Source organism: Haliotis rubra, unplaced genomic scaffold (genome assembly GCF_003918875.1).
Source record: "Haliotis rubra isolate DU_JTF1 unplaced genomic scaffold, ASM391887v1 Scf567, whole genome shotgun sequence".
Classification (NCBI taxonomy): domain Eukaryota; kingdom Metazoa; phylum Mollusca; class Gastropoda; order Lepetellida; family Haliotidae; genus Haliotis; species Haliotis rubra.
This window is the reverse complement of record NW_025767265.1, coordinates 113768-129829: the sequence shown is the minus strand read 5'-3', so window position 1 is coordinate 129829 and position 16062 is coordinate 113768. Positions and strand designations below refer to the sequence as shown.

At 41.6% G+C, this 16062-nt stretch overlaps 1 protein-coding gene, 1 long non-coding RNA gene and 1 pseudogene across 2 annotated transcripts; all 3 read left to right on the top strand.

Moving 5' to 3' along the window:
* Nucleotides 1–4708: 4708 nt before the first annotated feature.
* LOC124254161 (UDP-glucuronosyltransferase 1-2-like) lies at nt 4709–6229 on the top strand. Its single transcript, XM_046688033.1, has one exon. It carries the CDS (start codon nt 4709–4711, stop codon nt 6227–6229), a length of 1521 nt encoding a protein of 506 aa, XP_046543989.1.
* Nucleotides 6230–6482: 253 nt separating this feature from the next.
* LOC124254172 lies at nt 6483–15764 on the top strand. The gene is made up of 2 exons (XR_006892408.1): nt 6483–6646; nt 15660–15764. It is a non-coding gene; the product is annotated as an uncharacterized LOC124254172 (long non-coding RNA).
* Nucleotides 8954–15764, top strand: LOC124254168 (annotated as a pseudogene).
* Nucleotides 15765–16062: the final 298 nt, after the last annotated feature.

Here is a 16062-nt window from a genome sequence, read left to right as displayed (position 1 = left end):
CGTTGGCATGTTGCAAGCGGGAAGATCAGTTAGTGACGTCGCAAGAGCAATGGGATGCAGCCGTCGTACTGTGTATGACTTGTTAGGTCGTCTACAACAAACTGGCACCACTTCTGATCGCCCAAGGTCGGGTCGTCCACGTGTGACGTCACGAGCAGAAGACCGTCAAATCATCCTACGTCACCTACGTGACAGATTTCTGCCGGCTACACGAACCAGGGCTGAGATGTTTAAAGGTCGACTATCCTCACCGACCATTCGAAATCGGTTGCGGGCTGCCAATCTCCGTTCTCGACGTCCATATCGTGGACCAATATTGACGCCGTTTCATCAACGTCAACGTCTGCTGTGGGCCCAACGTCACCTCCGATGGACACAAAGAGACTGGAATCGAGTCGTCTTTAGCGATGAATCCAGGTTTACCCTCAGATTCACGGACGGCAGGCATAGAGTCTGGAGACGCCGCCGTGAACGGTATGCCAAATGTTGTGTACAGGAAGTCGACATATTCGGGGGCGGAAGTTGCATGGTGTGGGGTGCTTTCTGTGGGAACAACCGTTCCCGACTTCTGGTCATCCGTGGAAACCTCACAGCTGCTGCTTACCACGACCAGGTGCTCACCCCCTGAACTCGTTCCTTTCATGGCGGCTGATGGCCCAGGTCTACAGTTCCAGCATGAAAATGCTCGGCCGCATACCGCGATGTTGACACGAAATTTCCTTCAAAACGCTGGAATCAACGTCATGGACCTTAATCCAATGGAGCACGTTTGGGGTGCACTTGGGAGAAGGCTTCGTGGTCTTAGGAACCAACCTCAGAATTTTTGCAGGAACTTGGCGCTGCCTTGCAAGAGCAATGGCGCAGAATCCCCAACCACGTGTTCAGAAGCATCAGGCAGTCGATGAGGAGACGGTGTTTGGCAGTGGTGAATGCGCGGGGCGGCCATACACGATATTGAACTGAGAAATTTCTCATTTTTTATTCTTGTGACTTGACATTCTGTATACCCATGTTTTGGAACGACGGTGTAGCCTAATGGAACTGATTATGGCACTGTCAGTGTATCGAGTACATCACACATATCTCAGCAATGAAATAATAACAATTTAACCATCGTTCCATCTCTCGTTCTTTTATAGTGCCCTGAAGAAAGAATGTGAAGTTTCTTTTTTTGACTCAGTATATGTAAATAGGGTATATGCCTTATCGGTTGTTAATTAGGCACATTGAAGTGGTTTATCACTACGTTAATGTTATAATACTTTTCTGCTCATATCATTTCGAGCATATCTGGTCTGATTATTTATATTATGTGTTCCCACGTGGGAGAGTCCAATATTGAATTTGAGATTCAGTTTAAATCTTGGGTTTCAGAGATGTTTACATTTGATGTAATAATCTGGTATTCATATGTATCTACTATGAAGACATTATGGACATTATTTTCTGCATTTCATTCTTGTAGAATATACCTTGATCTACATTAAAAGGATATTAGAAGACTCCACATTTAGTCATTGTTCATTCAAAACAAACTCAGTTTCGCCTCATCCCTCATCTATTGTACAAACATCTCATGTATATGTATCACCCAAATTACTTCCCATGCACCACTTGCTTGACAACGACATTAGAATTTATGTAGAAACGTCGCCTATATAGAATAAAGAAGTTGTATATCCATAAACATAATCCTCATTCTTCATCTACCCAACTTCTAGAATGCCAGTCAAAGAAGTCACCCAGTATTTGATGCATACCTGCCAACATTTGGAAATATTTTGAAGTATGTAGTTTGTACCTTTTCTATGTATTCATAATACCTAGCCCCCCAGATATCTAAACCATTTAATAATACAGGCAAGATTCTACTATACAAATTGTTACAAGCAACTGTAAAAGAAATATGCTTATTGTTTCAAAATAATCCATACTGGGAGAAAATGACTTTACTAGCTTTGAGGGAGATAGTTTGACATGCTTTTGACCACTTCAATGATGATGGAAACAGAACACCAAGGTAGCTATAATAGGTTACAGTTTTACCATTTAACATGTGAGCTCCCAGTGTACCACTTCTCCTTTCCGCTCACATTTCCACCGTTTCGGAATACAATAACATTCGTGTTCTTCATACTGATTTCAAGTCCCCACTTCTGACAGAATGCATAGACCACATCAAGCTGTTTTTTGGCAAACCAACCACAATGTAGGCAAACGTTGAAACATGATCATCAGCGAACACTAATAAGAGAATGTCTTCCATGTGATGAGAAACAACAATACCACTTTCACAATTTGCGTACATTTCCGTGACAAGTTCATTAGTGAAGAAAATGAATAATACTGGACTCAGAACACAGCCCAGACAAACTGTTGACATTTGTAACACCCGGGTGGAACTGAGACATACATAATCTGCTTTTATTGGCTGTTGTAAAGATGATCTAGCAAATGTTAGGAGATAAGTATTGGTTTTAGGTATGATCCAATCCTTTGTAATAGTGAAACGTTTCACCTCTGTAACAGCCTGATCTTCAAGCGCTCTAGCAATTTCCTCTCCGCTCATATCATACAGACAGCGTGCCCTGTCACGTATGATAACACGACAAGAATTGAGAATTCCATGCATGGACACAGCAACCTCTATATTGGCAAATGTTTTGGCATAAGATTTAGAGACTGCTGTCTCCGTGCGCACTCCACCAAATGTGACCCACTACGGAGACGGGTGGCATTTCTCACTTCCCCACAAATCCCATAGGTAGCCTTGGACACAGCAAATAGGTTTAGTTTAAAGGGTAGATAGTCTGTAGCCTCATTCACTATGAAATCTAGGTCAGGAATCAGATGATTTCGAGTTGAACCAGGTTGTTGGTGAGTCATGATGAAAGGAAAAAGATTCAGCACCCCTGGTCTTCGCCCACCACAGAGTGCTAACAAGCACGGCATCAATATGCATCGGATATCCAAGAAGCTGACAGCAGGGATACATGGGTGTTCTACAAGAAATTGGAGACATACATTATTCAGAGGTCAACATCACCAGATTGTCCCATGAGCCACGGAGTTCTGTCTTAGGACTCTAGGCAATTCAAAGTAGTCAATAATTCATAAACAGCAGATCAAAATATCCCAGACCCAATAATAACTTCTATTGTCTTTGTTTCTTCAATTTTTGTCTACTCTGGTCTGTTTTTCTAGTTTCCTTCTATCTTCCAGTGCCTTTTCAGCGTCCTATAATTTCTCATTTTGTCAACTTTGATATCTCCATTATCTTCAGTATTGATATCAATTACCCAGCCTTTCACTCACACCAATGAGGGGCGTTGTGTATAATATTGAGGTTCGAGTCCCAGATTCACCCAAATGATCCTTGGTTTGTTTGCACCATCATCCCAAGTTTCCACCTTTTTCCTCCACCAGCAAACTGCCACACCGTGATGTAACTGGAACACCATGCAACTAGGTCATATTGACATGTTTCCACTTGTGAACCCAGGCTAGCTACATATCTCTCTCACAAAGTGCAATTTGTGGGTCATTCGACAGCACAGCGATAGTATTTGGGGTGGTGCATTGTGCATGTAGAGACGCTTTCTGGGAGAAAGGTAGGGACGCTTTGAGTTCCTGTATAACTGAGTAGACGTGTGTGTGTCTCTCTGTGTCCGTGTGTCTGTGCGTGGGTGCGTGCGTGTCTGTCTGTGTGCCTGTTTATGTGCATGTGTGCAAATACACCCTGGTGTTCAGTGAACATAGGATGCGACTGGAGCACGTGCGTTCACAGGATCAGACCTGGGGACTCTCCATTTAATCCCCTTGACCTGTCCTCATGGGTGCTGATCATATTTTGAAAAGCCCTGGTTCTAATATATTGTCTAAATGCTTATATGAAATTGACTAGAACTGATGGCAACACATATTAGCTACATCCCAATATTGATATCTGCATAGAAGTTGCAATCGCTACATGCATCGTTTTAGGATGTATTTAGTGTGTGTCTTTGTCTACTGCCACAGTCATCTGTTGTCCAAATACATAACGATAACACATTGATTGTCGATTCTGAACCAGACAAACAAGTGAAAGAAAATAGGAGCTTTCGATTCTGACAGCCCGAACCATTAGTACAACAAGCATAGTTTACCAATTAGTTGCATTAGGAATCGGCTCAGGTGATGTCATTGATGTGGGATGAAACTTCTGAGACTCATTCGTTCGATGCCGAGGCGATTCCGTGCAGTTCTGGATGCCCACGGTGGTTACACGAGGTATTGACTTCAGCGCCACCACACGTCTCAATGTGACACTCAGACTGACTTTCCTCGAGTTGGTGCTATATTTCATTGACTCATAAAGCCTAAAAGATGTTTCAAAATAAACATAAAAATACAGTTGAAATTCCTACATGCGTTTCTTTTTTGGGAGAGTATATTTCTGAGGATCGTCAACACTAGTTATTCTTTAGCACTTTCATATTTAAAATCTTTCAATTTTGTTGGGCTTGTTTTGTTGAAAAGTGGTAGTACCAACCAAACTGGATGGATGTTACTTTCTAGTCCTAAACTAAGAACACTTAGTCTGCACTCGATTAAGGTATGATGCGTTGAGGGAACACGATGAATCATCCCACCACCTATCCTCCTCACGTCGCTTAGCACTCACTGTAATATCTTTGTATCTTACAGATTGCTTCAATTGTCCAGGATGAGGTTTGATACCGGAAGTGTGGTTCTGCTGTTGCTACTGTGTCTGCCTGGGTTTCAGGCCGCTAGGATTCTCTTCCTGTACATGCCTACATACAGTCACATTCGGGGATCTCTGAATGTGGCAACAGAGCTGGCTTCGCGTGGTCACGTGGTATGGAATGCTTTGTCAACTGAACTGGCCAATCACAAGGGCCTTCAAGCACAGGGCGTCCACATCCTGAAATACAAATCGGTTGATAAATATGTCTTCGGCAAAGACAAATTTGAAGACATTGTAAACGCATATTTCGATAAAGGCAGTGCTCTTTTGCCCCTGGATTTTATAAGATTAAGACGTGGCAGTATACTGAGTGACCAGGAATTATTCAGGAAAATCAAAGAGTTGAAGTTTGATCTGATTATATTCGATGCTACACCCGTAGCGAGAATGTTGACCATCATTGCTCACAGACTGGACATGCCTTTCATATTCATGGGGGCAGCTTCCATTCCTCAAGTTAGCCGGAATCCTTTCATTCCATCTGCTTTCCCGTCCATGTTTTTCCCAAAGACACCAAAAATGGACTTTTTGACACGTGTTGCGAATGTCATTACGACAGTGATGTACGTGTTTGTTTATGATCTGTTCTCTACCTATAGGCCAGTAGCAGCCTATGCCCCAGAGAAGCCGTACATCTCAATGGAAGCCTTGACAGCTAAGGCCTGGCTTTGGCTCATCGACATTGAACCTCTCCTTGACTACCGAGCAGCCACCTTGCCCAACGTCAAGCTAATTGGATCTCTGTCAGCGTCTGAACCAAAGCCACTCCCTCAAAAATACAAGGAGTTTATGGACAAGGCAAAAGAAGGCGTGGTCATTGTTTCGTTTGGAAGTATTATGAAGTCGCTTCAAGATAAAATATCGAAAAGGTTACTGGATTCATTTTCGCGGACGAACTACAAATACATATTCAAAACAGACAAAAATTTCAAAGTGGGACCAAATGTATTGTTAACTGACTGGATGCCACAGTCGGACTTACTTGCCCACCCAAACGCTAAATTGTTTATCACCCATTGTGGGGCTAATGGTCAGAATGAAGCTTTCTTGCAAGGTGTCCCGATGATTGGTTTTCCCATATTTGCAGATCAACCCTATAATTCAATGAGGCTTGAGTATCATGGCTTCGGTATTAATATGGATTTAAGAACATTTACCGTTGACGATTTGGTATCCAACATCAATGAGGTGATCCAGAATTCTTCGTACTCACAGAAAATCAAAAAGGCTGCCGAAATCACAAAGTTCCGAGAAAGAAGTCCCAAAGATGAAGCTGTTTACTGGATAGAACATGTGCTCAAATATGGCGGCGCCCATCTGAGGTCGTATTGTCAGGACATGCCGTTGTATCAGTATTTGTGTCTGGACGTCATCGGGCTTGTCCTGCTCATCCTCCATGTGTGTGTTTTCCTTCTATGGAAGTCGTGCAGCTACGGCTACAGAACTATTGTCCAAAGACCAAAAGAAAAACGTGAATGATTAATTTGTTATTTTGGCTGAAAATATTACATTGTTGCCGTGAAGTTATATACCATGGAAATATTATCATGTTTGTTAAGAGTGGTCTTCCAAGAATATCCCAGACAAGTTCTATGGGTTACAACTCCGGATTGAGAGCTGAAAATGTCAGCTGGAGGGGCTCGGTAACAATACGAGCCCTGTGTTCTCTTGCCTTGTCATCTTGAAACAAAAGACGAGGGCCATGTCAGTGATCAAATGACATTAACTTACATACCTCCAACGTATCTCTGTAAATAGTCACTGGTGGTATTTCCAATTTCTTCTTTCAAAAGTCCCTTACCTGATAGTTGACCTATTGCACTATAAACGGAAAAAATTGTGAAGTCAGGGTCGAGGCAACGAACAATTTATCACGGTGTGTATCGTAGTAGCCAGGTGTATTTTCAGCGCCAGCTTCAAGTCTGTTTCCTTGTAGTCGCCATTAATCAAGTCTTGTATATTTGTACAGTGCATGTAAAAAATGGACCAAGTTGGTTTCCTGTTCATGTATGTGTTGTGCAAGTTCCTGAGCGCCTGACTTGTACACCATATTTCAATTGATATATACGAATGGATGAAAGTATTGCAACACACGATAGTTTTATAATATCAATATGCTACCAATAAGCATGAAAAAGGACCTTATTCAAACCAAAATGAACTTTTCATCTGGATAATTGGCCTCAACGAATAATTACACAGCAAATATTAACACAAGAAGAAAACACAGAACCAAACATATGATTGTCTCCTCAGTGACTGTATCAGACGGCGAATTTGACGTTAAGGCATTGCGTTCCATACTTGATGGATTTGCTTTTCAAATACACAAAAGAGTTGTAGTTGGTTATCTCTCTGGCGTAATCTACGATCTGCAATGTCCCAAACATGCTCTATGGAATTGAGATCTAAATTCCTGGAGGCGCAAGGTAGAGTTGTTCTTGACGTTACAAATCATCAACGGCACGATGTGGCCTAGCATTGTAGTCCATGAGGACTGGTCTTGTGTTCCGAGGACGGTCATGGACATGTGGTACAACAACCCTGTCCAGGATGTCAGTTGTCCATTCCGATTTTGTGTGATATTATGATATATACGAGGTCAAGTTTACAGTTTTGTGAGAGGTACCAAGACAACATCAGTAACAAAACAATAATATGAAAATAAACTTGAAGTTGTAAGAAATTTATTGACAAATAATTAAGCAATCAAATAACTGGAAAATAATTGAAAAAATTAGAAGGTAAATGAAACTTCGGGTGTTAAAAAATCCCTAAAAATTCCAAGAAATTCAGGAAATATAGTTTGTGTAACAGAATGAAGGAGAAAGTAGTTGACATTTCAACAAGAAAATAATCAAGAGAAATCACCGAGATGAACTTTGTGAGTGGTGGAATCGTAAATCGTTAATCTCTTAAATCTGATCCCGGGATCCAGACGCTGATCACAGATCAGTCACTGACACGAGATACAGTTTACAAGTATACTACTACAGCACACCTCGGGTTGTTTGAATGCAGCCTACGAGACACGGGCTTCCTTGATAAGATCACGAGTCAAACAAGGTACGGCTTTCAGGTGTACTACTAAAGTTGATCTTCTATCTCTGTTACTTTTATTTCTGCCTACTCTGGTCTGGATCTCAAGTGTATCCCTACTGTTTTCTATTTTCCTTGCATCTTCCATTGCCTGTTCAGCGTCCTATAATTTCTCATTTTGTCAACTTTGATATCTACAATATCTAAGTGTTGATATCAATTACCCACCCTTTCACTCACACTGTGCACCAATGAGGGGCGTTGTGTATAAGACACGTATATGCGATGGTGAAGTTCGAATCCCAGATTCACCCAAATGATCCTTGGTTTGTTTGTACCATCATCCTGTTGTTTGTTCCACCTCTTTCCTCCACCAGCAAACTGTCACACCGTGATGTAACTGGAACACCAGGCAACTAGGCCATATTGACATGTTTCCACTTGTGAACCCAGGCTGCTACTGTCACACCGTGATGTAACTGGAACACCAGGCAACTAGGCCATATTGACATGTTTCCACTTGTGATCCCAGGCTGACTACTGTCAGACCGTGATGTAACTGGAACACCATGCAACTAGGTCATATTGACATGTTTCCACTTGTGAACCCAGGCTGCTACTGCCACACCGTGATGTAACTGGAACATCATGCAACTAGGTCATATTGACATGTTTCCACTTGTGATCCCAGGCTGCTACCGGCACACCTTGATGTAACTGGAACACCATGCAACTAGGTCATATTGACATGTTTCCACTTGTGAACCCAGGCTGACTACTGTCACACCGTGATGTAACTGGAACACCAGGCAACTAGGTCATATTGACATGTTTCCACTTGTGAACCCAGGCTGCTACTGTCACACCGTGATGTAACTGGAACACCATGCAACTAGGTCATATTGACATGTTTCCACTTGTGAACCCAGGCTGCTACTGTCACACCGTGATGTAACGGGAACACCAGGCAACTAGGTCATATTGACATGTTCCACTTGTGAACCCAGGCTGCTACTGCCACACCGTGATGTAACTGGAACATCATGCAACTAGGTCATATTGACATGTTTCCACTTGTGATCCCAGGCTGCTACCGGCACACCTTGATGTAACTGGAACACCATGCAACTAGGTCATATTGACATGTTTCCCCTTTGTGAACCCAGGCTGCTATGACACAGCATATCCCTCTTACAAAGTGCAATTTGTGGGTCAATCGACAGCACAACGATAGTATTTGGGGCAGTGCATTGTGCATGTAGAGACGCTTTCGTCGGAGAAAGGTAGGTAGGTTTGTGAGTATAACTGGGTAGAGGTAGTCTCTCTCTCTCTCTCTCTCTCTCTCTCTCTCTCTCTCTCTCTCTCTCTCTCTCTCTATCTCTCTATGTGTGTGTGCGTGCGTGCGTGCGTGTGTCTGTTTATGTTCGTGTGTGCATTATACCCTAGGGTTCAGTGAACATACGATGCGACTGGAGCACGGGTGTTCACAGGATCAGCCCTTGGGGACTCGGCAATTAATCCCCCTTGATCTGTCCTCATGGGTGCTGATCATATTTTGAATGACCCTGGGTCTATATCAATTATCACGCGAGTGTCTTTTGGGGTGGTTAATATACTGCAGTAGGATTATATCAACATTGTATTTAGCGAGCCTTTCATAAACCCGGTTTACTGTAAAATATAAGGCGATCTATGCGGGTAATATATGATTTAGGTTATGGTTTTTGTGGGGAAATGCTGACAGTTATCATTTAGATATTTCCATATTCCTGTGCACGTGGTTTTCCATCACAAGGGATAAATATTTCAATGTTAAAACAGGATCTTTTTTAAAATGTTAATTACAATTTAGTCATTGAATATTTAAAGGAAATATAATTTTTTCATGAATTTTGAATAATATTTTTAAAAAAAACTTCAATAAATAAATAAATGGTATTTTAAATGGTATAAATTAATAACTGCGATTGTTAGTGGCTGTATCCTCAAAGGGGGTTAAAGTTCTGTAAAATAATTGTCCTTCTGAGAGGGTACGTAAGTCCCCAAACACCAAAAGTCATTTACACATACCACTGTCTTTGACTGTAGGAAAAATAATCTCCCCAAAAAGAAACGCATATAGGAATTTCAACTGTATTTTTATGTATATTTTGAAACATCTTGTAGGCTTTATGAGTCAATGAAATATAGCGAAATTGCACACTGGGAATGCGAACTTATCTGTCTTTGGCACCAACTCGAGGAAAGTCAGTTTGAGTGTCACATGGAGACGTGTGGTGGCGCTGAAGTCAATACCTCGTGTGACCTCCGTGGGCATCCAGAACTGCACGGCATCGCCTCGGCATCGAACGAATAAGTCTCAGAAGCTCGTGTTGCCCAACTGCAACCCACTCTGCCTGTAGTGCCTGTGCGTCGCACCCGTCTGTCCAGGGCATCCCACAGATGTTCGATCGGGTTTAAGTCCGGTGATCTTGAGGGCCAGGGGAGCACATTGATGTTGTGGTTCTGGAGGAAGTCTGTAGTGTGACGTGCTGTGTGGGGCCTGGCATTGTCCTGTTGAAACAACTCCCTCTGGCGATCAATGATTGGAAGGAGGTGTGGTTGTAGGATTTAGTCACAGTACCATTGAGCTGTCAGGTTGCCCTATGATCATCACCAAATCACTTCTCCTACGGCAGGTGATCGATCCCCACATCATAACACTTCCCCAGCCGAATCTGTCCACCTGGGGAACGCAAGCGTCGGCGAAACGTTCACGTCGACGTCTGTTCACCCGCATTCTTCCATCGTGTCGTTCCAATATAAATCGTGATTCATCACTGAACCAGATTCTACGCCAATTCGGTAGGTTCCAGGCCTGAACGTTGGTGCACCTTTGAACTCGATGTCGACGATGTTGTTGTCGAAGCACAGGGCCAAAATAAGGTCTTCCACGTAAACCAGCCTGTCTCAACCTGTTCCTGACGGTCTGTGCAGAAAGCCTCCTCAATCCGGGTGTTTGTCGAGCGGTACTGGTCGCCGTAGCTGTTCGATGATGCAGGTGATGTACCCGGATGTAGCAATCCTGCGCCGCAGTGGTCGCCCGAGGTCGCCCACTACGAGGGGCATCTGCTACCGCATTCTGCCGGCGATATCTCTCCCAGAGCCGTGAAATGGTGCTTTGGTGAACATTCATGCGTCGGATAATTGGACGTTGAGACTGGCCTGCTTCAAGCAAACCAATGGCGATAGGACGGTTGGCTTCACTTAGACGTGGCATTTTGCGTTCGTCAACAATATTCCAAATACAGTGAATGATCTACAGACAGCGATCAACCTTTTATACCCATCATTGAGACTATCTGATCCCCAACTTTCACGTGCATTGCATGTGATTTGTGTATTCTGTGACACTACACGCCGAAATGCAAAATCATGCTGTTAAATACGGGTGTTTTACGGATGGTGCGTTTGGTTGTGATGTTTCAAAACATAAACACCATAGGACTCATAAACAGAGCAAAACCTTTTTGTAAAATGAATCACGTTTTAATTCATTGCTACATGAAATTGCGATTTTCATGTTGCGTTTCTTTTTGGGAGAGTATATGTTATTTTATCTTAAGGCTAGATTTGACTACAATCACCAACATCGGAAGGGATGGTGTATATCCAGCTAGGGTTCATGCAGGTAGCAAAGGCACTGTAAGTCCCCATGGTCCCTAGTATGGTGATCTACCTATAGCCGATTTTTATACTGTCTTGTCCTAATTTGAAATCCAGTTTTAGAGAGAGATGCTAGTTTTACTTCTTGATATTGTGATATTCCAAGTTGGTTTTACTGTCCTTCGTTGACGGGGTGTTATAATATACATGTATTTATGGTCAATTTGAAATTTGTTTTAGTCACAATATGGCTGAAATATTGCCAAAGTGACTGTAAATTTTAACTCACCAACTCACCTATGCACGTGGTGTAGATGTGAAATTGACAGATTATTGACTGATATTGACACATGACTAACAGAAAGTATTAGTGTTATGGTCTAAGGGAGCTGTATATCTAAACAATGACATGTGTTCAAGTATCATCTGGTGTTTTGTGGCGTAATGTCTATTTCAATAACAAAGATACCTCTAGGGTTTCTAAAAGAAAGATTTCAATAAGATTTCATATGATTTGGAGATTTAATGTGAGCTTTCTGACATAATGCGCATTTGGCACAAGGGCGTGCCAGGACATGCAGTTTTTGACATTAAACGATGGCATGATCTGACTTACATGTAAACATAAGTGAAACGTGTTCAAAAGAATAACTACAGACAAATGGAATAATTACACAACATCACAGCTGGAATATGTACAGAGGACAGAGGATACACAAAGAAAAAATATATTACATCACAACTAAACTAAGGGTATTCAAAAATATAAAAATATAAAAGAGAGAGGTGCAGCAGTTTTACATTCATTTCAATCCTTTAGTGTGATGAATACATCTACGGAGAGTTTGGAACAGGTGTACATTTTCATTGTAGTTCAGCTGGGCGCTCATTTTAGACAATAATAACAAATTGATTTGATGGGGGAACAATCCTAAAAAAGAGAGTAAATTTTTTTTGTCTTTTCGTAAACGTATTGATGCCAGTGTTTTGCTATTTCGGTTTTTGATTTGACATTGTTTGGATGGACCAGGACCCAGCGAAGATCATTATTGTTTTTCAAAAGCATCACATCTTGGTTGTCTCTGACAATGTCGGGTAGTCTAGAGGTTAACTTTTCAAGGACAATAATTCAAAAATTAAGTTGGAATTCAGATTGTGCGAAAAGCGTTGTTTTAAGTCTTCAAGCGGTTAATGAAAACATACATTTTATCCTCAAGACGGTAAAAAATAATATAAAAAAGACCACTTTGTTTGTTTTCATCATAGCATCTGAAACATTTAGGAAAGTGGGGTAGGTTAGACAATAAAGTACTCATACATCACGCCGAAGGTCCGGGATCGATTCCAAACAGGATACAATGTGTGAAACACATTTCTGCTGTCCTCCTTGGCATATTTCACGACTCAAAATAATATCTTTCTATCTTCCAGAGAGCTTCAATTGTTCAGGATGAGGTTCGATACCGGAAGTGTGGTTTTGCTGTTGCTGTTATGTCTGCCTGGGTTTCAGGCCGCTAGGATTCTGTTCCTGTACATGCCTACATACAGCCATATCCGGGGATCTCTGAATGTAGCAACAGAGCTGGCTTCGCGTGGTCACGTGGTATGGAATGCTCTGTCAACTGAACTGGCCAATCACAAGGGCCTTCAAGCCTACAACGTCCACATCTTGAAATACAAATCGGTTGATAAATATGACTTCGACAAAATAGTGAGTGACCACATGGCTAAAACATATCTCCAAGAAAGCAGTCCTCCTTTGCCCCTAGATTTTAAAAGGGATATTTGTGGTAGTATACTGAATGACCAGGAATTATTCAGGAGAATCGAAGAGTTGCACTTTGATCTGATTATATTCGATCCTGTACCCTTAGCGAGAATGTTGACTATCATTGCCCACAGATTGGACATTCCCTTCATATTCATGGGGGTAGCTTTCGAACCTCAAGTTAGCCGGAATCCTTTCATTCCATCTGCGTTCCCCTTCATCATTTCCCCAAGAACACCGAAAATGGACTTTTTGACTCGTGTTGCGAACGTCATTACGACTGTGATGTACGTGTTTGTTTATGATCCGTTCTCTACCTATAGGCCAGTAGCAACCTATGCCCCAGAGAAGCCCTACATCTCAATGGAAGCCTTAACAACTAAGGCCTGGCTTTGGCTCATCGACATTGAACCTCTCCTTGACTACCCAGTAGCAACCTTGCCCAACGTCAAGCGAATTGGATCTCTGTCAGCGTCTGATCCAAAGCCACTCCCTCAGGAATACAAGGAGTTTATGGACAAGGCAAAAGAAGGCGTGGTCATTGTTTCTTTTGGGAAGTAATGTGAAGTCGCTTCCAGGTACAATATCGAAAAGGTTACTGGATTCATTTTCACGAACCAACTACAAATACATATTCAAGACTGACAAAAGGGTCAAGGTGGGACCTAACGTACTGTTTACTGACTGGATGCCACAGTCGGACTTACTTGCCCATCCCAACACTAAATTGTTTATCACCCACTGTGGAGCTAATGGTCAGAACGAGGCTTTCTTACGTGGTGTCCCGATGATTGGTTTTCCCATTTTTTGGAGATCAACCGTATAATTCAATGAAGCTAGAGTATCATGGATTCGGTCTACATATGGATTTGAAAACGTTTGCTGTTGATGATTTGGTGTCAAACATCAATGAGGTGATTCAGAATTCTTCCTACTCACGAAAAATCAAGAAAGCTGCCGAAATCACCAAGCTCCGGGAAAGAAGTCCCAAAGATGAAGCTGTTTACTGGATAGAACATGTGCTCAAATATGGCGGCGCCCATCTAAGGTCGTATTGTCAGGACATGCCGTTGTATCAGTATTTGTGTCTGGACGTCATCGGGCTTGTCCTGTTCATCCTCCATGTGTGTGTTTTCCTTCTATGGAAGTCGTGCAGCTACTGTTATAGAACTATTGTCCATAGACCAAAAGAAAAACGTGAATGATTAATTTGTTATTTTATTTTAAAATATGACATTGTTGCCTTGAAGTTATATACCATGGAAATATTACCATGTGGATATTTAAAGAATGTATCACATATATCTTTATTGTAATAACCAAGTTGCTTGTTTCTTAATTCTTTATTCTTGTCTTCTTATTTCTTGATACATTTCTTTTAAAGTTCAATTAAATGCAGATTGACTGAAAGAGATGAAAATCTCTCTTACTATTTAACGATATGAAAATTCAATGTTAACCAGTTTCCCTTAAATGGAACTCCACGGCATATGAACATAAAGGTTAAGTATGGTAAGGTGAGCTAACATGGTGACATACTCAACACAAGGGGAAAACAAGTGTCTGTGCCCAGAATAGATATCACAGAACTACTGTAACTTTAACATGCTAAATATATATGTATATACATAAAGCATTATTGCATTTAATGTAACCACTTTATGTCTGAGTCAAAAGTATAAGTGGCTTACCATTGTTTTAGACCTCTAGCTTGTGGACTTGGTGACTTGAGCATGTGCATGCTGAGAGCACATGGCATGATATACGTGACCCCAGGCATTTATCTCCCCTTAACAGATATGGAAGGGTAACTTTAGACTGGTTTATCATAAACTTAGAATGTTAAATGAAATATGAATATAAATTTGGAACTTAAGTGAAATGGGAATGATACAAATTTGAAACTTAAAGGAAACGAAAAATGATTAGTTGACTTTGGCCACAACATTTATATTAAATCTCTTTAATTTCATTAATGGTTTAACAATGTAACAGGGACATCTGGCTGAGACTTGCAAACAGATTTTTGTCAGATGATTGGCAAAGCGCCCTCTCGTCCATCACGTCAGTTCTTTCCACCCCATTCTTGCTACTTGCCAGCGACAAGTTTGTTAAGAGTGGTCTTCCAAGGATATCCCAGACATGTTCTATGGTTTACAACTCTGGGTTGAGAGCTGACCATGCCAGCTGGAGGGGCTCGGTAACAATACGAGTCCTGTGTTCTCTTGCCTTGTCATCCTGAAACAAAAGACGAGGTCCATGTCAGTGACCAAATGTCATTAACTGACATACCTCCAACGTATCTCTGTAAATAGTCACTGGTGTTGTTTCCGGTTTCTTCCTTCAAAAGTCTCTTACCTGATAGTTGACCTATTTATTGCACTATAAAGAGAATAATTTGTGGCGTCAGGGTCGAGGCAACGAACAGTTAATGATTGTGTGTATCACAGTAGCCAGGTGTATTTTCAGCGCCAGCTTCAAGTCTGTTTTCCTTGTAGTCGCCATTAATCAAGTCTTGTATATTTGTAGAGTGTATGTAGAAAATGGACCAAGTTCATTTCATGTTCGTGTATGTGTTGTGCAAGTACCTGAGGGCCTGAGTTGCACACCGCATTTCAATTCATATACACACATTGATGAAAGTAGTGCAACACACCATATTTTTATAGTATCAATATGCTACCATGAAGCATGACAAACGATCTTATTCAAACCCAAGGGGACTTTGGGATTTTCGAGGTATTGCGTTCCATACTTGATGGATTGCCTTGCTCAATACATGAAGGTTTTGTACTGGATTATCTCTATGACGTATGCTGCGATCAATAATGTCCCAAAGATGCTCTATGGAATTGAGATC